The following is a 21,502-nucleotide window of genomic DNA, read 5'->3' on the forward strand; positions in this document are numbered from 1 at the left end:
ACTATTTCATTATTTGTTCTCTGTTTGTCTCATGTTTTTTTTTTATTCTTCTGATCTCCTTTCCTGACTTTTTTGAGGTTAGCCATTTTTTAGTATTCTGTTTTAATTCCTCTACTGACTTTTTACATACATACACACATACCTTTTTGCATTGTTTCTCCCCAGGTGTTTCTTCTAGGTATTACCATGTGTGTCCCTAATTTCTCACAATCTACTTGAGTTAATATTGTAGCACATTGTGTAAATAAAGGAAATTTGCAACAGTGTAGTTGCATATGCTGTTTAATCATCTGTGCTATTCTTATCCTAAATATTACATCAACATATGTTATATACCCCAGTATTGTATTATAATTTTTGCTTTAAACAGGCATATATCTTTTTTTTCATTTATTTTTATTAGTTGGAGGCTAATTATTTTACAATATTGTAGTGGTTTTTGCCATACATTGACATGAATCAGCCATGGGTTTACATGTGTTCCCCATCTTGAACCCCCCTCCTACCTCCCTCCCCATCCCATCCCTCTGGGTCATAAAAATATGGAACGCTTCACAAATTTGCATGTCATCCTTACGCAAGGGCCATGCTAATCTTCTCTGTATCATTCCACTTTTAGTATATGTGCTGCCGAAGCAAGCACTAAATATCTTTTTTGAAATATCTTTCAACAAAATTTGGAGAAAGGAAGAAAAATGGAAAAGATATATAGATAATTTTATATTTACTTCCTAGTCACCATTTCTGATGTTCTTTATTCCTTATTGAATTACCATCCCGTATTTTGTCTCATCATGCTGAAAACCTTCCTTTGGCATTTCTTGTTTTGCACATCTGTTTGCAACAAATTCTTTCAGTTTTCATTTATCTGAAAATTATGGGGTCTTTTGGTAACTCTCCATTTAATACAATTTACAGTCCCCTGTCTCCTACCACATATTAAGCTTTTTAGAATTAAAAAGTTGATAACAGTTTAGTGTTATAATTTTAGTGTTTAGTTCACTAAATTCACAGTGAATTTCTTTCCAGAATTTTTACACACACACACACACACACACACACACACACACACACACGTATACTCAGACACACTTATGCATGCACACCACAGATACACACAGACATGCACAGACAGAGACATCCTTCTTGGATGGTTGGAAACAGGGCTTGGTTTTACTGACTTCTTATATAGGGCAATTTCCCAAAACTAATTATACTCCTTTCTATGACTTTTTCCCCTTATTATTATTATTATTATTTGGATTTCCCTCATTATTTTAAAGGACATATATTTGTTACAAATAAACAAAGCTCAATGATAGATTGTTTCTCAGCTTTTCAAACACAAGACTTCACAGTAATTAATGACCCTCCTAGGATCCATAGATCTTTGACATGTCTGAACAGGTACTGTGGACTTTGGTCAGGCGACTTGCTTATTTTGTATAATGCTCCTATGCTTTTGTTTTGGAGATTAACCACTGAGTGTGGATTCTAGCTGGTTGATAACAGGATTTTCAAACACACTCAGCTGATTCCTTAGTAACTGTGTCTGTGCCAAGATAAAGTATTATATTTCACAGTCTAAGGAACACGGTCAGGGCCACTTAGAGATGGGAGCTGGAATCTCAGCTCTGACTCTTGGTAGCCAAGTGTCTTGGGTACTTTGTACCTCTCTGAAGTACACAAGGAACGTGAAAACATTCTTTTGTGGCTATGTATGTCCATTTGTCCCTGACTCTTTGCGACTCTGTGGGCTGTAGCCTGTCAGAATCCTCTGTCTGTTGAGTTTTCCAGGCAGGAATACTGGAGTGGCTTGCCATTTCCTACTCCAGAGGATCTTGCCAACCCAGGGATCAAACTTGCATCTTCTGTGTCTCTTGCATTGGCAGACGGATTCTTTACTACTGTGCCACCTGGGAAGCACCCTTTTGTGGCTATAATAGTAGCTAAAATATACTGAGTGCTTACCAAGACCCAAACACTGTGCATATTAATTCACTAAGGCCTCATACATACATACATACTGTCGGCTTTCTTATTATCCCCCACTTTGCAGATGAATAAGCTAAAGCCATTATCTTCACTACCTCCACCATAGTTTGACCCCAGGTAAATAACAGGAAATAGGAAAAGGAGTACATCAAGGTTGTATATTGTCACCCCGCTTATTTAACTTATATGTAGAGTACATCATGAGAAATGCTGGGCTGCAAGAAGCACAACCTGGAATCAAGTTTGCCGGGAGAAATATCAATAACCTCAGATATGCAGATGACACCACCCTTATGGCAGAAAGTGAAGGGGAACTAAAAAGCCTCTTGATGAAAGTGAAAGAGGAGAGTGAGAAAGTTGGCTTAAAGCTCAACATTCAGAAAACTAAGATCATTGCATCTGGTCCCATCACTTCATGGGAAATAGATGGGGCAAACAGTGGAAATAGTGTCAGACTTTATTTTTTGGGGCTCCAAAATCACTGCAGATAGTGATTGCAGCCATGAAATTGAAAGATGCTTACTCCTTGGAAGGAAAGTTATGACCAACCTAGATAGCATATTTATTAAAAAGCAGACACATTACTTTGCCAACAAATGTCCATCTAGTCAAGGCTATGGTTTTTCCAGTGGTCATGTATGAATGTGAGCGTTGGACTGTGAAGAAAGCTGAGCACCGAAAAATTGATGCTTTTGAACTGTGGTGTTGGAGAAGACTCTTGAGAGTCCCTTGAACTGCAAGGAGATCCAACCAGTTCATTCTAAAGGAGATGAGTCCTGGGTGTTCATTGGAAGGACTGATGCTGAAGCTGAAGCTCCAGTACTTTGACCACCTCATGCAAAGAGTTGACTCATTGGAAAAGACCCTGATGCTGGAAGGGATTGGGGGCAGGAGGAGAAGGGGACGACAGAGGATGAGATGGCTGGATGGCATCCCCAACTCGATGGGCATGAGTTTGAGTAAACTCTGTGAGTTGGTGATGGACAGGGAGCCCTGGTGTGCTGCGATTCATGGGGTTGCAAAGAGTCGGACATGACTGAGCAACTGAACTGACTGAAATAACAGGGAGGGAACACAGCCCCACCCATCAACAGAAAATTGGATTAAAGATTTACTGAGCATGGCCCTGCCCATCAGAACAAGACCCAGTTTCCCCCTCAGTCAGTCTCTCCCATCAGGAAGCTTCCATAAGCCTCTTATCCTTCTCCATCAGAGGGCAGACAGACTGAAAACCACAATCACAGAAAACTAACCAATCTGATCACATGGACCACAGCTTTGTCTAACTCAATGAAACTATCAGCCATGCCATGTAGTGCTACCTAAGACAGATGGGTCATGGTGGAGAGTTCTGACAGAATGTGGTCCACTGGAGAAGGGAATGGCAAACCACTTCAGTATTCTTGCCTTGAGAACCCCATGAATAGTATGAAAAGGCAAAAAGATAGGACACTGAAAGATGAACTCCCCAGGTGAGTAGGTGCCCAATATGATACTGGAGATCAATGGAGAAATAACTCTAGAAAGAATGAAGAGACAGAGCCAAAGCAAAAACAACACCCAATTAAGGATGTGACATGATGGAAGTAAAGTCTGATGCTGTAAAGAGCAATATTGCATAGGAACCTGGGATGTTAGGTCCATGAATCAGGGCAAATTGGAAGTGGTCAAACAGGAGATGGCAAGAGTGAACATTGACATTTTAGGAATCAGCTAACTAAAATGGACTGGAATGGGTGAATTTAACTCAGATGACCATTATATCTACTACTGTGGGCAAGAATTGCTTAGAAGAAATGGAGTAGCCATCACAGTCAACAAATGAGTTCGAAATGCAGTACTTGGATACAATCTCAAATATGACAGAATGATCTCTGTTCGTTTCCAAGGCAAACCATTCAATATCACAATAATTCAAGTGTATGCCCCGACCAGTAATGCTGAAGAAGCTGAAGTTGAACAGTTCTATGAAGATCCCCTCGAACTAACACCCAAAAAAGATGTCCTTTTCATTATAGGGGACTGGAATGCAAAAGTAGGAAGTCAAGAAATACCTGGAGTAACAGGCAAATTTGGCCTTGGAGTACAGAATGAAGCAGGGCAAAGGCTAATAGAGTTTTGCCAAGAGAACACACTGGTCATAGCAATCACCCTCTTCCAACAACACAAGAGAAGACTCTACACATGGACATCACCAGATGGTCAACACTGAAATCAGATTGATTATATTCTTTGCAGACGAAGATGGAGAGCCCTATACAGTCAGCAAAAATAAGACTGGGAGCTGACTGTGGCTCAGATCATGAACTCCTTATTGCCAAATTCAGACTTAAATTGAAGAAAGTAGGGAAAACCACCAGACCATTCAGGTATGGTGTAAATAAAATCCCTTACGACTATACAGTGGAAGTGAGAAATAGATTCAAGGGGTTATATCTGATTGACAGAGTGCCTGAAAACTATGGACGGAGGTTTGTGACATTGTACAGGAGGCAGGGATCAAGACCATCTCCAAGAAAAAGAAATGCAAGAAGGCCAAATGGCTGTCTGAGGAGGCCTTACAAATAGCTGTGAAAAGAAGAGAAGTGAAAGGCAAAGGAGAAAAGGAAAGATACACCCATTTGAATGCAGAATTCCAAAGAATAGCAAGGAGAAATAAGAAAGCCTTCCTCAGTGATCAGTGCAAAGAAATAGAGGGAAACAACAGAATGGGAAAGACTAGAGATCTCTTCAAGAAAATTAGATACCAAGGGAACATTACATGCAAAGATGGGCTCAATAAAGGACAGAAATGGTATGGACCTAACAGAAGCAGCAGATATTAAGAAGAGGTGGCAAGAATACACAGAAAATCTATACAAAAAAAGATCTTCATGACCCAGATAATTACCATGGTGTGATCACTTACCTAGAGCCAGACATCCTGGAATGCGAAGTCAAGTGGGCCTTAGGAAGCATCACTATGAACAAAGCTAGTGGAGGCGATGGAATTCCAGTTGAGCTATTTCAAATCCTAAAAGATGATGCTGTGAAGGTGCTGCACTCAATATGCCATCAAATTTGGAAAACTCAGCAGTGGCCACAGGCCTGGAAAATGTCAGTTTTCATTCCAATCCCAAAGATAGGCAATCCCAAAGAATACTCAAACTACTGCACAATTGTACTCATCTCACATGCTAGTAAAGTAATGCTCAAAATTCTCCAAGCCAGACTTGAATAGTATGTGAACCATGAACTTCCAGATGTTCAAGTTGGATTTAGAAAAGGCAAAGAAACCAGAGATCAAATTGCCAACATATGTTGGATCTTCGAAAAAGAGAGAATTTCAGAAAAGCATCTACTTCTGCTTTATTGACTACACCAAAGCCTTTGACTGTGTGGATCACAAATAACTGTGGAAAACTTAAGCGATGGGAATATCAGACCACCTGACCTGCCTCCCGAGAAATCTGTATGCAGGTCAGGAAGCAACAGTTAGAACTGGACATGGAACAACAGACTGGTTCCAAATCAGGAAAGGAGTACATTAAGGCTATATGTTGTCACCCTGCTTATTTAGCTTATATGCAGAGTACATCATGAGAAACGCTGGATTGGATGAAGCACAAGTTGCAAGCAAGATTGCTGGGAGAAATATCAATAATCTCAGATATGTAGATGACACCACCATTATGGCAGAAAGCAAAGAAGAATTAAAGAGCCTGTTGACGAAAGTGAGAGAGGAGAGTGAAAAAGTTGGCTTAAAACTCAGCATTCAGAAAACCAAGATCATGGCATCTGGTCCCATCACTTCATGGCAAATAGATGGGGAAACAATGGAAACAGTGAGATACTTTATTTTTTTTTGGCTCCAAAATCAGTGCAAATGGTGACTGCTGACATAAAATTAAAAGACCCTTGCTCCTTGGAAGAAAAGTTATGACCAACCTATGCAGCATATTAAAAAGCAGAGACATTATTTTGCCAACCAAGGTCCGTCTAGTCAAAGCTGTGGTTTTTCCAGTAGTCATATGTGGATGTGAAATTTGGACTACAAAGAAAGCTGAGTGCCGAAGAATTGATGGCTTTGAACTGTGTTGTTAGAGAAGACTTTTGAGAGTCCCTTGGACAGCAAGGGGATCCAACCAGTCCATCCTAAAAGAAATCAGTCCTGAATATTTATTGGAAGGACTGATGCTGAACCTGAAACTGTGATACTTTGGCCACCTGATGTGAAGAACTGACTCGTGAAAACACCCTGATTGAGGGCAGGAGCAGAAGGGACGGCAGAGGATGAGATGGTTGGATGGCACCACCACCTCAATGTATATGAGTCTGAGTAAACTCTGGGAGTTGGCAATGGACAGAAAGGCCTAGAATGCTGCAGTCCATGGGGTCCCAAAGAGTCAGACACAACTGAGTGACTGAACTGAACTGAACTGAAGCTAAGGCTCTTTGATAATGTATGCTTCATATGTGGAAGAGCAAAACTTGAACTCTGGCAACATTGCTCTCTCGTCCTTGCCTTTAACTTCACCACTGTACTTAACAGAGTTAAGGGGAAGTGGTTCCCAGTCATGGGTATTGCCAATCAGTATATGCATTTCTAGCTTTCTGTTACTATGCCTAGAATCACTCAGGTTACAGAGATCCTGCAGAGAATGAGGAGCCCAATGTGTTGTACATTGGTATAAAATAGCTTCAGCAGTCATACCACCTGGGGCAGCTAGCTGTGCGTTTCACTACAGATTTCAACATAACATGTTTAGAAAACCCACAGAAGCACTGTTTATAATAGCCAGGACATGGAAGCAACCTAGATGCCCATCAGCAGACGAATGTATAAGAAAGCTGTGGTACATATACACAATGGAATATTACTCAACAATTAAAAAGAATACATTTGAATCAGTTCTAATGAGATGGATGAAACTGGAGCCCATTATACAGAGTGAAGTAAACCAGAAAGATAAACACCAATACAGTATACTAACACATATATATGGAATTTAGAAAGATGGTAATGATAATCCTATATGCAAGACAGAAAAAGAGACACAGATGTATAGAACAGACTTTTGGACTCTATGGGAGAAGGCGAGGGTGGGATGATCTGAGAGAATAGCATTGAAACATGTATATTATCAAGTGTGAAACAGATCGCCAGTCCAGGTTGGATGCATGAGACAAGTGCTCAGGGCTGGTGCACTGGGAAGACCCAGAGGGATGGGATGGGGAGGGAGGTGGGAGGGGGGTTCAGGATGGGGAACACATGTAAATCCATGGCTGATTCATGTCAATGTATGACAAAAAACCACTACAATATTGTAAAGTAATTAGCCTCCAACTAATAAAAATAAATGGAAAAACCAAACCAAACCAGGGGAACGCTGGTAAGGTCTATCTTCATCAGTAATTTCAAACATGGATGAGCTATATAGTTAGTGGGGAGGGGGTGTTATCAGATATAAATTCCTGAATTCTGCTTGTGATATTCAGATCCACCAGATCTACTTTTGTTTATTTTGTTTGTATTTTTTCTTATGTTTTTATTAAACTTTTACATAGAACGAAAAAAAAAAAAAAAAAGAAAACCCACAGAAAGATCATGGGGCTTCCAGTTGGCTCACAGAGGCTTGGGAAGGGCCTGTGGAGGCAAGACAGTCAACCTCCATCAAGTCTGCCACACATAAGCATCTGGGTGGTATTGGTGATATTAGGTGGATGACAGTTTGGCCACCAGACCTAGAAATGCTCATATCCTGTCCTGGGTTAATCGCATGTATCCTGTGAGTTTCCCAAAGGAATTATATATACAAGGGTGGTGATGGTGACAAGTTAGAATGTAAAGTACCACTACTTACTAGTCTTGTAGTCATCACCCCCAGGGCAGCCTTCTGGTAAAACTGGATTAGAAAGCTACAAATCTAACTGGGGCTTCTCCTCCCCAGATCCCAATCTTACTGCCAAATGACCCTGGAGGCTGAAGATGGTTGTTTCCCAGGCGTCTTAGTGCCCTGTGGGAAGGAGAGGAGGGAGACAGAATGATTGAGAGCTAAGAGTAAGAGCAAGCCTGCCCAATTTCCTCCAGACTCAGCAGATTCTTCACACAGTCATCCTATCCACTAATAAATGTGATTGCAACAGTTCTGGAATGTTAGGTCATCTGATTAGCAACAATTTCTATCCTCTTACATAATCATAGTGTGTTTAAATGGTAAGATTTTAGTATTTTTCAAATTTTCTATTAATAATCACTAATTAATTACCTGTATAATGGAAAGAATACACTCAGTAGAATGTGGTACCTAGAATTCAATTTCCAATCCAAGAGCAACAAGTGCAATGTTATACATTACAAATGAAAATGCCAAAGCATCAGTGTATAAGTAGAATCCATGAAGCTTAGAATAGTTAAGGAAGACTTCATGAAGAAAACAACTCTTTAACTGGGCCTTAAAAATGGGAATGATGGAAACCATCATTTTTACCACATTACCTTGATTGACTGGTTGCAATTTGATGTTTTCCATGGTGTTGGGTATGACTTTTTTCTCTTTGGATCAAGTGCCTGGGATCAAGGACTCTTTCTTTTCTGCATCTCATATTCACCTCCAATTTCATCTACTATTTTGAAAATCACTGTAGCAGCTCAATTAAGCTTTGTTAATCAACTACATCAGCATGATCCAAGTCAGGCTAAGTGCTCTGAGTTATTAGCCAACTAGCCAAATTAATGGCAGGTTTCCTTTATCTTTCTAGTTCCTCATCAGAAAACATCTGAGGAATCTTATGCAGAGACAGATTTAAACTCAGAGGAAAAGGAAGATGATGAGACTAAATCTGAAGTCAAGGTAAGATCACCTTTCCTTTACTGATAGAAATTTCTGACATGTATAAGATTGCTGCCATAATTATCAATAAACCAATAAATTGTGTTTCCCTATTTTATATCTATCATCACTGCCAGAAGATGTGCCCATAAAGGCATATAGCACAGTCTAGTGCTCCCAAGAGATGAGCTTTGTAGAATTTCTTCCTTTTCTTAATTGCAACTAAAAATGAAAAGCTGTTTGGTCATACATAACATACTTGGGGCTTCCCAGGCAGCACTAGTGGTAAAGAACCGCCTGCCAATGCAGGAGACAGAAGAGATGTGGGTTTGATCCCTGGGTCAGGAAGATCCCCTGGAGGAGGGCATAACAACCCACTCCAGCATTCTTGCCTAGAGAATCCCATGGATAGAGGAGCCTGGCGGGCTACAGCCCATAGGGTTGCAAAGAGTCAGTCACAACTAAAGCAACTTAGCATAGCACATACAGCATAATGTACATGATTGTTGATAAATAATGTTTTATTGCAGATAAGATCATTTTACTCATTCCTATAATCTGACTTCATATTTAAAATTGGTAGAACAGTGTATGCTTTATAAAAGAACATGACAAAATTGCATACAGCTACACATACATACACACACACACACACATAGCTGATGAACTCGGAATAAGTACTGTGGATTGTGCCAAAGTCATTTTCTTGCTTTTAATACTACACTCTAGTTGTGAGGGAGAAGGCAATGGCACCCACTCCAGTACTCTTGCCTGGAAAATCCCATGGATGGAGGAGCCTGGTAGGCTGCAGTCCATGGGGTCGCTATGAGTCGGACATGACTGAGCGACTTTACTTTCACTTTTCACTTCCATGCATTGGAGAAGGAAATGGCAACCCACTCCAGTGTTCTTGCCTGGAGAATCCCAGGGACGGAGGCACCTGGTGGACTGCTGTCTATGGGGTCACACAGAGTCGGACACGACTGAAGTGACTTAGCAGCAGCAGCAGCAGCTAGTTGTGTGAGATGTTAACATTTGAGGAGGTTGGGGGAAGAATTCATGGGACTTACCTGTACATTTATTTGTAAATGCATGTGAATCTATAATTATTTCAAAATAAATTTTTTTTTAAAAAAGCATAAACTTTGGAATCTGGCAGACCTCAATTTAAGCAACATAACATCTCTACACCTATTTCTCATCTGTAAAATTGGTAATAACAACAGCTACCTCCTGAAACTGTTTCAAACATCAATAGAAAATTTGAAAATGGCCAAGCACTGTATAATTGTAAAGTAACACTATATTTAAAAATCCAAGCAAAATGAATTATTAATATATATTGCTGTTTAGCAACCCCAGAACAGGTCCCCTTTTCTCTGCCTCACTGAAAAATTAAATATCTGGCTGACTGAATGGTTCTGAAACAGAAGCCAGTAGACTGTGGGCTCAAATGTACTTCACCAATAATTCATATTCATTATCAGTTCCTAATGTGTCCAAATCTAGGTCCCCCCAACAGAGAATCCACTGACCATTAAGGAGTCAGGCAGAAAGCAAGTCATAGGCTTTTCTTCCTGGAGGCAGAAACAACGTGGGAACTAGTTCCCAGCAGACTTTTCTTAGAGAGAAATTTGCATTCTTCTGTGTTTGTTCCGTCATCCTTCTGTATTCCGGGCAGACGAGGGCACTGTTATTGCTGTTTTAGAATCCCTGATAGTTGTAGGTATTACATCACCATGTCTTCCAGAGTTAGGAAACAGTCAGCAACTTCATGGTCTTGTTAAAACTTTTTTTTGGTCAATGTCTTTGTCTGGTTTTGGTATCAGGGTAATGGTGGCTTCATAGAATAACTTTGGGAGTGTTTCCTTCTCTTCAGCCTTTTGGAAAAGTTTGAGAATGATCAGTGTAAGTTCTTATTTGTGTGTGTGGTAGAATTCCCCAGTGAAGCCCTCTGGTCCTGGACTTTTGTTTGCAAGGAGTTTTGATTATTATTATGGATTCTATCTCACTTCCAGTGATCAATCTGCTCAGATTATCTATTTCTTCTTGATTCAGTTTTAGTGGGCTGTATGTTTCTAAAAGCTTGTCAATTCCCTCTAGGTTGTCCAATTTGTTGGCATATAATTATTCATAGTACCATACAGTCTTGGTCAGACATTTTTTGAAATGGGCAAATGTAATTAAACTTCACCTGACTTAACATTCATGAAGTCTGTGAAATCATTAAGTTATATAAAAAGGGTTTAACTATGATCACCTTCAAAACTGAGCATCAATCTACCCTTTTCTGTACCCTGGTCTCCACAGAATGTCACCTTTGAAGGTGAGGTCTGTGTCAAGTGCACCAGAGCCCAGATTGGGTACCTGAACTCATACGTCATTGCATTGACTCACATTGTGATTTCAACTCATTTCATATCTCTGTGACCCACTTTGCCTGTCTTTAGACAGCATATTTATGACCTGCACACTTTTTTGTTATTTATTTTTAATTGAAGGATAATTGCTTTACAGTATTATGTTGGTTTCTACCAAACATAAACATGAATCAGCCATAGGTTTACCATACTTTACAAAGATGCCATGGGAGTTGTCAGTATGTAAAGGTTCTCATATATAAGAATTCAAATTAGAGTAAATTATTTCAATAATTGTAAACAATATGAGTGCTATTGTTTTATTTGTTGTAAAAGAAGAAAAAAAGGAAATATTGTCAGTAAAATAAAGCACCTTTCCTCAGGGAAAACCTCAAAGTATTTAAGGCCAAAGGTTTCCATAAGCTATGTTTATCATTTACTCTGATGTTACATACCAGTAAAAATAAACAGTGCTAAAGCCACAGGGGTGGCTTTAGACAGAGGCCAACAGGGTTGGAAAATGTTGAGTAGGAGTCAGAAAACTCTGACGACCAAACTTCTGATTTCTTCCTTCTTTTGCTGTGCTGTTTGTTTAACTCAGGCTCCAAGCCCATCCTCTAAGATGCTTGCTCCCACTGGGTTTAGGCAGATCACCAACAGCAGAGGTCCTCCTGAGCAGACTCAGGTACAGGCTCTTGCCATCCTTCTGTGCTTGTGTTGCTTTTTCCCTTGCTGTTGCCTAGTTTAGGCATTTAATGAAGGGCTTTTCTCACAAGAACTTATATGTTAACAGTCAAGGTAGAAAAGCAAGCCGAATAGGAACAGAGGCTGCCAAACTTCCTCATTTTGGAGAACAGTGGCATGTCAGACTTTTGCTTCTAAAGCCCACGGCTATGAGAAGAGTAAGCAGAATCCACAGTCATGAACAATATAAGTAGGAAGATAGGAGATTTGTGCACTAAAGCCCCAAATCCTGAACCTAGAAATCAATCTAGAATCAGTAAACGCAATTAGTGTTTCCCAAGGTGGGTGGTATAACCAGGAAAATCATCATTCTAAATGTGTAAGAAAACTAGTAAGAAAAAAAGGTAAATTAGAAAAGAAGGTTTAGATACATGCCTGGATTGTTCAAAACAGGAACAAGGAGGGTGAATGACACAAGAACAATCACTGATGCTTGTGTTTTATGGCCACTGTCCAAAGCAGATGACCAGGATAGGAGAACACGCATCTGCCTCCAGGTAACAATTCAGACACCTTTTAAGCCTTAGGCCAGGAACTCAAAGATGAAATGAAGCCACAGCCAGTCTAGGAGAGTGAATCATAAGGTTGTGATAAATGTTCCTCCTTGCCCTCAAGAGGAAATGCTCATGGGGGGGAGAAAAAAGCTTTAAACCCAAACCATTCATGATTTCTGCTGGAATCACTGATACTACCTGCAAGTAAGATCATGACACGATTTTATCATCATCAGAGAATTCATTCCCAAAAAAGGTGTCCTTTGTCCTGTGGCAGGAGGATCCCTGGTGTGCCAGTTCACAGGAACTTGACAAGCTCAACTTGAGGAGGCCGCTGAGACTCGTGGAGCAGTCTGGCAGCTGTGAGGACATGCGCTTGGCTCCCTGACACTGTCTCTGGGAAAGCCACAGTGCAGTCATTTGCTATGGTTGCTGGCAGTAGTGAAGTGGCTACTTTCTGTCCTTCATGTCACCAGTTGGAAGTTGAAAGCATGACTCACCTAGGCTGCTTTCCCTGGGCTGCGCATATCACTACCTCTTTGAAGCTGTAAGGAAGCCAAAGGCTGATGAGGGTTTCTTTTTCTTGAACGCCAACCCTCAGGAAAAATGAAGCGCTGTTGGCCGTGAGCACCACGAACAGTGTTTCTGGGCACCTATTAAAATAGCAAGGCCTTTTCAGGCTTCTGAGCAAACAGGCTCCTTCATAAAATTTTTTTAAAAGCATAAAAAGCCAAGGTAGAAAGAAAACTGAGGTGAGGGAATGGTTGCTACACTGACTGAGGGCCAGACATTGTGCTGGGTCCTATGTATACCTGACTTCATCACCAGTCCTCAATTTCTGAGGAAGATGACTCCTCCTTTGTTTTATCTGTGATGCTGTTGAAACTCTGAGGAACTAAGTGAGTTTCCCCAGGGCTCACACATCCAGTAAATGATTGAACTGGAACCTGAAATTAGCAGTTTACTTAATCTTGCATTTACTGTTCTATCTAATTTAACCTATCTACGTGATAACTTACTTAATCTACCTAACTAGCAATTTACTTAACCCTTCATCCTCTAACTTTCCTCTTCTGCAAAATGCAGATAAAGTGACCTCCTCCAAGTGGCTGATTATATGAGTAATATATAGTAAGCACCTAGCATGATGCCTGGCATACAGAAGATTCTTAGTAATGTTAGTTTCCCATTTAATCCTGTATTTATTTATAAACATAATAAACATAGAATACTCTGTGTAAGAGATGAAAAGAAGCTGAATGAAGGTCAGATTCAGGTGTTAAATAGTTTCTCCTAATCTGAATATGTATCTTTTTGCCAAATGATAACAGATCAGGGCCAAATTCAGTTCATTGCTTTCTCACTTTTCTGAATCCCAGAATCTTTCATTTACCTGTTTCTCACCAAGAGAACTATGTGTATGATAAGCACATTTCACTGTTCACTTTCTGTGATATTTTGAAGTCTGGTCATTCTTAGAGATAATAAGAAATTCAAAGAATCCACCAAATCTTGAGCTCCCCAGCCAAGCTCTCTGATAAGTCTCTAGAATGAAGATTCTTAAGGTTTCCTATGTACTACAACCCTGAGAAGCTTATTCACAAAACAGATTCTCAGGCTCCAGCCACAGAGATGCTAATTCAGGAGGTCTGGGGTAGGGCCCAGGAATCTGAATTTTTAACTTGTGCATATGGTGACTAGAATGTAGGTGGTATAAGGACTGCACTTTTGGTCACATGGGGCTAGAGGCTATATGTGTAGGCCATTCAGATAAAGAAGAAATTATTAAGGTAAATATGGGTCTCATAGGCTAATACAGGGTCCAGAACATAGGAGAGTGAGAATGTGATTATATTCATCTATGAGAATGTATTTTTCACTGAAGGAACTACATGGAAAAAAAAAAAAGAATAACAGTAAGACCACTGTTGGCTTTGCTCTTTGACCAATACAAAGTTGACCTGACTGAAATATTTGATGTGTCCAGTTTGGGTAGCTTATTCAGCTCAATTTAATAAATATCAAAGCTATTGCTATGGGTCACATATGGGAAACAATTCTAACATGGGACCTAAACTCAAAAAACTTATAAGTTTCAGGGGAGAAACAACCTATTTCTAATAATTTATAATACAAAGCAGAATGGCATACCTCTGGTAAAAGGAATATCATGTATTAGAAGGCAGAAGTTTGAGTAAGCTCAGGGACATGAGTTTGAGTAAGCTCCAGGAGTTGGTGATGGACAGGGAAGCCTGGCATGCTGCAGTCCATTGGGTCGCAAAGAGTCGGACACGACTGAGCAACTGAACTGAACTGAGAAGGCAGAAGAGGGGACTGTTCATAGCAAGTATGTCGGGAATGTTTTTTCAAAGAAGGTAGCATTTGAACTTTAAAGAATAAGTACAGAGTGCCAGTCTGGATTCCTGGTGTTATGTAGCAGTTTCCCACTAGCTAGCTGTTTTATACGTGGTAGTGCATACATGTCGGTGCTACTCTCTCAGTTCATCCCATGTTCTCCCTCTGGTGTTCTGAGACAACCTAGAGGGGTGGGATGGGGGTATCAAGAGGGAGGGGATAGATACTTATGGCTGATTTCCATTATCAGACACATATAGATGCCTATAGCTGATTTCTATTGTTATACGGCTGAAACCAACACAACACTGTAAAGCAAGTATCCTCCAACTGAAAATTTTAAAGAAAGAATAAATGCAACTTTGAACATGATGCAGTTGAAGGCACTGAGGTGAAAAGGCTACAGGCTGTGCAATTCCAACTCTAGGACATTCTGGAAAAGGCAGAACCCATGGAGACAGCAAAAGGTCAATGGTCCCCAGGGGTTAGTGGGGATCAGGGATAAACAGGCAGAGCACAGAGGAATTTTAGGGCAGGAAAGTACTTTATGACCTGACTGTCAGTGCAGGTTCTCATTTGCAGCAAGTATACCCTCTGGGGATGTGACGGTGGGGGCTGGGGACAAGGGATCTCTGCTTTCCCTTCAATTTTTTTTTAAAATTTCTTTATTTATTTTACTTTACAATATTGTATTGGTTTTGCCATACATAGACTTGAATCCTCCATGGGTGTACATGTGTTCCCCATCCTGAACCCCTCACCTACCTCCCTCCCCATCCCATCCCTCTGGGTCATCCCAGTGCACCAGCTCTGAGCACCCTGTCTCGTGCATCAAGCCTGGACTGACGATTCGTTTCACATATGATAATTTACATGTTTCAATGCCATTCTCCCATATCATCCCACCCTCACCCTCTCCCACAGAGTCCAAAAGACTGTTCAATACATCTGTGTCTCCTTTGCTGTCTCGCTTTTGCATGGAACTTAAATTGCTCTGAAAAATAAAACCTATTAAAAAAAATAAAGAATAAATGCAACTTTGAAAGGTAGAAAAGACAGAGAAGACCAGTCCAGGATGGGGAAGGAGTAAAGCCTCAGAAATCTGAAGGTAGCATAGGCTATTCTGGGAATAGTCCAAGAAAACTGGGAAGGTAGACCAAAGACAGGTTGCTTAAGGCTTTGGTTGACGGTTTTTGCCAACAAGGGCACCTGTGTACTTGCACAACATGGATACAGCAATGGAGAGTAAATTAGATGAAGACAGGCAGGCTGACCACCTGCCAGCAGTTGTCACAGTCTAGCTGAGGCTTCGATGTTGAAAGCCTACTAATGGCAGTGCAAAAAGAGAAGATGGGCAGAGCTTATACCCATTAGTCCAGATGTTCCACTGCCCGCCACCACCACCCCCAGGGATACTCTAGACTGTTCAAGAAAGTTTGATGAATGAAGGAATAGATCAAGGCATAGAAATAAGAGGATAGATTTAATGGGGAAGGAAAGGAAGATATTGAACAGCCCTTCAAGTTTTTCATCTTGGATCCCTCAGTAGATGAATTTGTTAGCCAACACAGAGCACTCAGGTCAGTTCAGTTCAGTCGCTCAGTCATGTCAAACTCTTTGCAACCCCATGAACCACAGCACGCCAGGCCTCCCTATCCTTCACCAACTTCCAGAGCTCACACAAACTCATGTCCATTGAGTCAGTGATGCCATCCAACCATCTCATCCTCTGTCGTCCCCTTCTCCTCCTGCCTTCAATCTTTCCTAGCATCAGGGTCTTTTCCAAAGAGTTAGCTCTTCGCATCAGGTGGCCAAAGTATTGGAGTTTCAGCTTCAACATCAGTCCTTCCAATGAACACCCAGGACTGATCTCCTTCAGGATGGACTGGTTGAATCTCCTTGTAGTCCAAGGGACTCTCAAAAGTCTTCTCCAACACCACAGTTCAAAAGCATCTATTCGTCAGTGCTCAGCTTTCTTTATAGTCCAACTCTCACATCCATACATGACCACTGGAAAAACCATAGCCTTGACTAGATGGACCTTTGTTGGCAAAGTAATGTGTCTGCTTTTTAATATGCTGTCTAGGTTGGTCATAACTTTTCTTCCAAGGAGTAAGCGTCTTTTAATTTCATGGCTGCAGTCACCATCTGCAGTGATTTTGGAGCCCCTAAAAATAAAGTCTGCCACTGTTTCCACTGTTTCCCCATCTATTTGCCATGAAGTGATGGAACTGGATGCCATGATCTTAGTTTTCTGAATGTTGAGCTTTAAGCCAACTTTTTCACTCTCCTCTTTCACTTTCATCAAGATGCTCTTTAGTTCTTCTTCGCTTTCTGTCATGAGGATGGTGTCATCTGCATACCTGAGGTAATTGGTATGTCTCCTGGCAATGTTGATTCCAGCTTGTGATTCATCCAGCCCAGCGTTTCTCATGATGTACTCTGCATATAAGTTAAATAAGCAGGGTGACAATCAATATACAGCCTTGACATACTCCTTTTCCTATTTGGAACTAGTCTGCGGTTCCATGTCCTGTTCTAACTGTTGCTTCCTGACCTGCATACATATTTCTCAGGAGACAGGTCAGTTGATCTGGGATTCCCATCTCTTGAAGAATTTTCCACAGTTTGTTGTGATCTACACAGTCAAAGGCTATGGCATAGTCAATAAAGCAGAAATAGATGTTTTTCTGGTATGCTCTTGCTTTTTTGATGATCCAGCGGATATTGGTAATTTGATCTCTGGTTCCTCTGCCTTTCCTAAAACCAACTTGAACATCTGGAAGTTCACGGTTCATGTACTACTGAAGCCTGGCTTGGAGAATTTTGAGCATTGTTTTGCTAGTGTAGGAGATGAGTGCAATTGTGTGGTAGTTTGAGCATTCTTTGGCTTTGCCTTTCTTTGGGGTTGGAATGAAAACTGACCTTTTCCAGTCCTGTGGCCACTGCTGAGTTTTCCAAATTTGCTGGCATATTGAGTGCAGCACTTTCACAGCATCATCTTTGAGGATTTGAAATAGCTCAACTGGAATTCCATCACTTCCACTAGCTTTGTTCGTAGTGATGCTTCCTAAGGCCCACTTGATTTTGCATTCCTGGATGTCTGGCTTTAGGTGAGTGATCACACCATCATGACTATCTGGGTCATGAAGATCTTTTTTGTACAGTTCTTCTGTGTATTCTTGCCACCTCTTCTTAATATCTGCTGCTTCTGTTAGGTCCATACCATTTCTGTGCTTTATTGAGCCCATTTTTGCATGAAGTGTTCCCTTGGTATCTCTAATTTTCTTGAAGATATCTCCAGTCTTTCCCATTCTGTTGTTTTCCTCTATTTCTTTACACTGATCACTGAGGAAGGCTTTCTTATCTCTCTTTATTGCTCCTCCCTTGCTATTCTTTGGAATAGAGCACTCAGGAAGAGCAATAGAGTGAGGACTTCTGCAGGCTGAGTCCAGCATTTGTGACCTCATAAATCTGTAATAGCAACTCACACGCTGTCTGTTGGCTGAGCTAACTCAGCCCCAGAGCCCACACTCCTCCCCATACCAGCAAGAGTCAGCCAGTTGACCTTGAGGTTATGTAGAAATTATTTGTGAACTAGGTTAAAGCACTTTTGTAAATCTAATAAAGCATTTTCAAACCTGTGATTTTATTTGTCCTGACCCAGGGATCAGGGATTTTATTTATTTGACCCAGGGATTGAACCTGTGTCTCCCGTATTGCAGGCAGATTCTTACCGAGTCATCAAGGAAGCCCAAGTAAAATTTACAGACATGTAAAAATTGTTACACTAACATTTATGCATTGGAGTTAAAATCACATGAAATCAAACAGCCTGAGAAAATTTAGGATGTATGTATGGGCAACTTCCTTTCAATGTTCTTGGCTTACTTATTTCCTTCACATTTTCTTGGTTGGGGAATGGCAGAAAGGTATCTTGTGACATATTCCTTACTTTCTGATATTTTTAACAGAACTACAGACCTGCATATCATTGGTAAAACAATGTTTGCAGTTTTTTAAGAAGACATTTCCTTCCATAAACAAATATTATAAGTAATGTTTAGATATTACTCCAACCTATAAAAGCCAATTTAACCAGTAAGAACAGTGAACTAATTACTAACAATTCTAGCTGGGAAATTCAAGATCTTAGATACAAGAGACCCTAGAAAAACTTTGTAAAGTTTGCATCTGGGACCCATTTCCTTATCTCTCTCGAGTTGTTTCCTCTTCCCACAAAGCTTCTGGACCACTAATGCCTGTCTCCTCAAGCTTGCTCTCCCCCTCCAAAGGGCTTCAGTCTAAAAATGTCCTAAAGCCTTCCTCTTATGCCTCCTCTCTTCTCCCCTACGTCTCGGAAGCTTCCTCCCAATGCAGCTGATCTGAATCAGAGGTGAGAGAAATCTGAAGGAACTAGTTCACAGTAGTGCATGGCAGAGTGACTGGCAGTCCCTAACCCTTCTGCAAAAGCTTGCCATCTTTTAAAAGGGACTGACTGCCCCTTTTATCCAGAGGAATAGCTAGGCTGTGGCTTCTTCAGTGAAGTGTAGGAAAAAGTGTGCTGGAAAAAGATGGGAGAGGGAGCAAATAAGATGAATCAGCTGGCTAGGGATTCCTTGAAGGATAGATTGTCTAAGTGGTTCCTGTTCAAAAATCCTTCCTATTCTCATTAGAACCCACTGAACCTCAAAAATCAGCAGGGTAGGGTTTCCCCTTTCCTGGTAGTTTCAGCAATGGAGAGGGGAGGCTATTTCCTCCCAAGATGATATTTTTCACTCTGACAAACACAGTGTCTTTAAGGTCACCCTAGACTGAGGCTGGAGGTTTCCTTTCCTTTCCTTCCTGCTCTCCTCCTCTAAGCCATGCCAATCTATTTTATTCAGAGGTTCTTACTCTCTATACCTCTTTTGCTTTCTTGGGTTTTCATTATTAACTTACAATGCCAGAAGAGGCTTAACCTTAAACACTTTTGTAATGATCACTCTTCTTACTTTAAATAAATAGGGTCCCTGCTGGTTCAGTAGCTAAGACTCTATGCTCCCACTACAGGAGGCCCAGGTTCGATCCCTCGTCATGGAACTAGATCCTGCATGCTGCAACTAAGATCCAGTACAGCTAAGTAAATAGATAAATAAATATTTTTAATAAAAATAAATAATGAAGAGGGTGGTTCAGCTCCTTATCTGCCTTCCATTTTCTCTCTCAGAATTAGGTCTAGCAGCTTTCCTTTTTAAGAAATGTGATAATATAATAAACCATACTTTTAAATTACCAGATACCATCTCTTTAAAAGAGTTGGAGATGAAGTTGCTCTCTGAGCATTCCTAAAATCATAAAGAGAAATCAGTTAATTTCAGGGAAAAACTAATTTGATTCTGTTTCACATGTTGCTGTCTCTTTTGGGGTGGGGGAGAAATGTTAATAATCAATTGAAAATTAGCTCTTGATAATTTTTATAATGTAGGTTTTAAAAAGATTCTTCAGAGAAATTGAGATGAAAAAAATTTTTTTAACGAAATTCCTTTAGGTTTGGCACTTAGCCTATTTTTTTCAAGTTTTGAAAATATGTCTTTCTTCAAAATATAGGGGAGAGAAAACAATCAGATCCTATGTTGAGTAGATATAGGAAGTCGTAATTAAAGGTAATTCAGGAAAACTGCATGTGGGTTGGTGTCACTTTGAAATCAGGGAGAGGCTAAGGTACCAGGAGTGATGCAGGGCCTGGAGCAGCTACCAGCTTGCCTGCATTAATGAACACACAGGAGGAGGGAGTTCCCCACCTGACTGGCCTCCCAAAGGAGTAGTTTATGGGTTGGTTCCCTTTTACAGCACCAGTTGACTGAGAAAAATCCCTTCTGTGGGATGCCCTGGGGTATTTCCAAGTCAAGAGTGACTGAAGGAAAACAGGATATGATTTCACAAGAAACTTGTTCTGCTTTCAAATCACCTCATTTTATAATTCATTCAGTGAGGCTTATAAGGAAACCCTAACAGAGAAATAAAGCAGCAATTGGTGGGTTGGTCTGTGGTCAGTTTTTTTGGCTCATTTTTTGAATCAAAGGACCAATATTTGGAAACAAGCAAGCATTTATTTGTATATGTTCTCTTCCTCATAGGCCTTTTAGGAAGCTTAATTCAAAAGTTTCCCAAAAGTACTCTAGCTGTAGGTTGGCTTTCATCTCAAAATTGGAAGCAATAGCACCTATGTTGGTATTTTATAAACAGAGGAACATTTAATTGCCAAATTACTCACCTCCCTTATTTTCAGTTCAGTTCAGTTCAGTCGCTCAGTCGTGTCCGACTCTTTGTGACCCCATAAATCGCAGCACGCCAGACCTCCCTGTCTATCACCAACTCCGAGTTTACTCAAACTCACGTCCATCGAGTCGGGATGCCATCCAGCCATCTCATCCTCTGTCGTCCCCTTCTCCTTCTGCCCCCAATCCCTCCCAGCATCAGGGTCTTTTCCAATGAGTCAACTCTTCGCATGAGGTGGCCAAAGTATTGGAGCTTCAGCTTCAGCATCAGTCCTTCCAATGAACACCCAGGACTGATCTCCTTTAAGACGGACTGGTTGGATCTCCTTGCAGTCCAAGGGACTCTCGAGAGTCTTCTCCAACACCACAGTTCCCTTATTTTACACAGAAGAAAATGGATACCCAGGAAGATTAAGTGACATGGCAAACATCTCCCAGCTAGTAACAAATGTGGGGGCTCTATTATACATGAGCAGGTAGCA

General features: G+C 40.7%; 2 protein-coding genes and 1 non-coding gene across 14 annotated transcripts in view; 1 reads left to right on the forward strand and 2 right to left on the reverse strand.

The window, feature by feature from the left end:
• MCF2L2 (MCF.2 cell line derived transforming sequence-like 2) overlaps positions 1-21,502 on the forward strand; it is a 269,424-nt gene that overhangs the window by 130,802 nt on the left and 117,120 nt on the right. For all 5 annotated transcript variants that reach the window (XM_070466335.1, XM_020879915.2, XM_070466334.1 and 2 more), the window contains one exon: positions 8,737-8,828. In XM_070466335.1, the coding sequence (XP_070322436.1) occupies positions 8,737-8,828 (92 nt within the window). The remainder of the gene's footprint in view (positions 1-8,736; positions 8,829-21,502) is intronic.
• B3GNT5 (UDP-GlcNAc:betaGal beta-1,3-N-acetylglucosaminyltransferase 5) overlaps positions 1-21,502 on the reverse strand; it is a 77,430-nt gene that overhangs the window by 31,301 nt on the left and 24,627 nt on the right. Inside the window, exon 2 of one of the 8 annotated variants that reach the window (XR_011487275.1) lies at positions 7,839-7,991. The exons of 6 other annotated variants lie outside the window; for them this stretch is intronic. The gene's annotated coding sequence lies outside the window, so the exon portion shown is untranslated. Of the gene's footprint in view, positions 1-7,838; positions 7,992-12,905; positions 13,059-21,502 lie in introns of all 8 variants that reach the window. One more of the 8 variants, XR_011487277.1, reaches the window with a different exon arrangement.
• Positions 537-643, reverse strand: LOC139034874 (U6 spliceosomal RNA). Its single transcript, XR_011487453.1, has one exon. It is a non-coding gene; the product is annotated as a U6 spliceosomal RNA (small nuclear RNA).

The sequence above is a fragment of the Odocoileus virginianus genome, chromosome 4 (genome assembly GCF_023699985.2).
Source record: "Odocoileus virginianus isolate 20LAN1187 ecotype Illinois chromosome 4, Ovbor_1.2, whole genome shotgun sequence".
NCBI classification, from domain to species: Eukaryota; Metazoa; Chordata; class Mammalia; order Artiodactyla; family Cervidae; genus Odocoileus; species Odocoileus virginianus.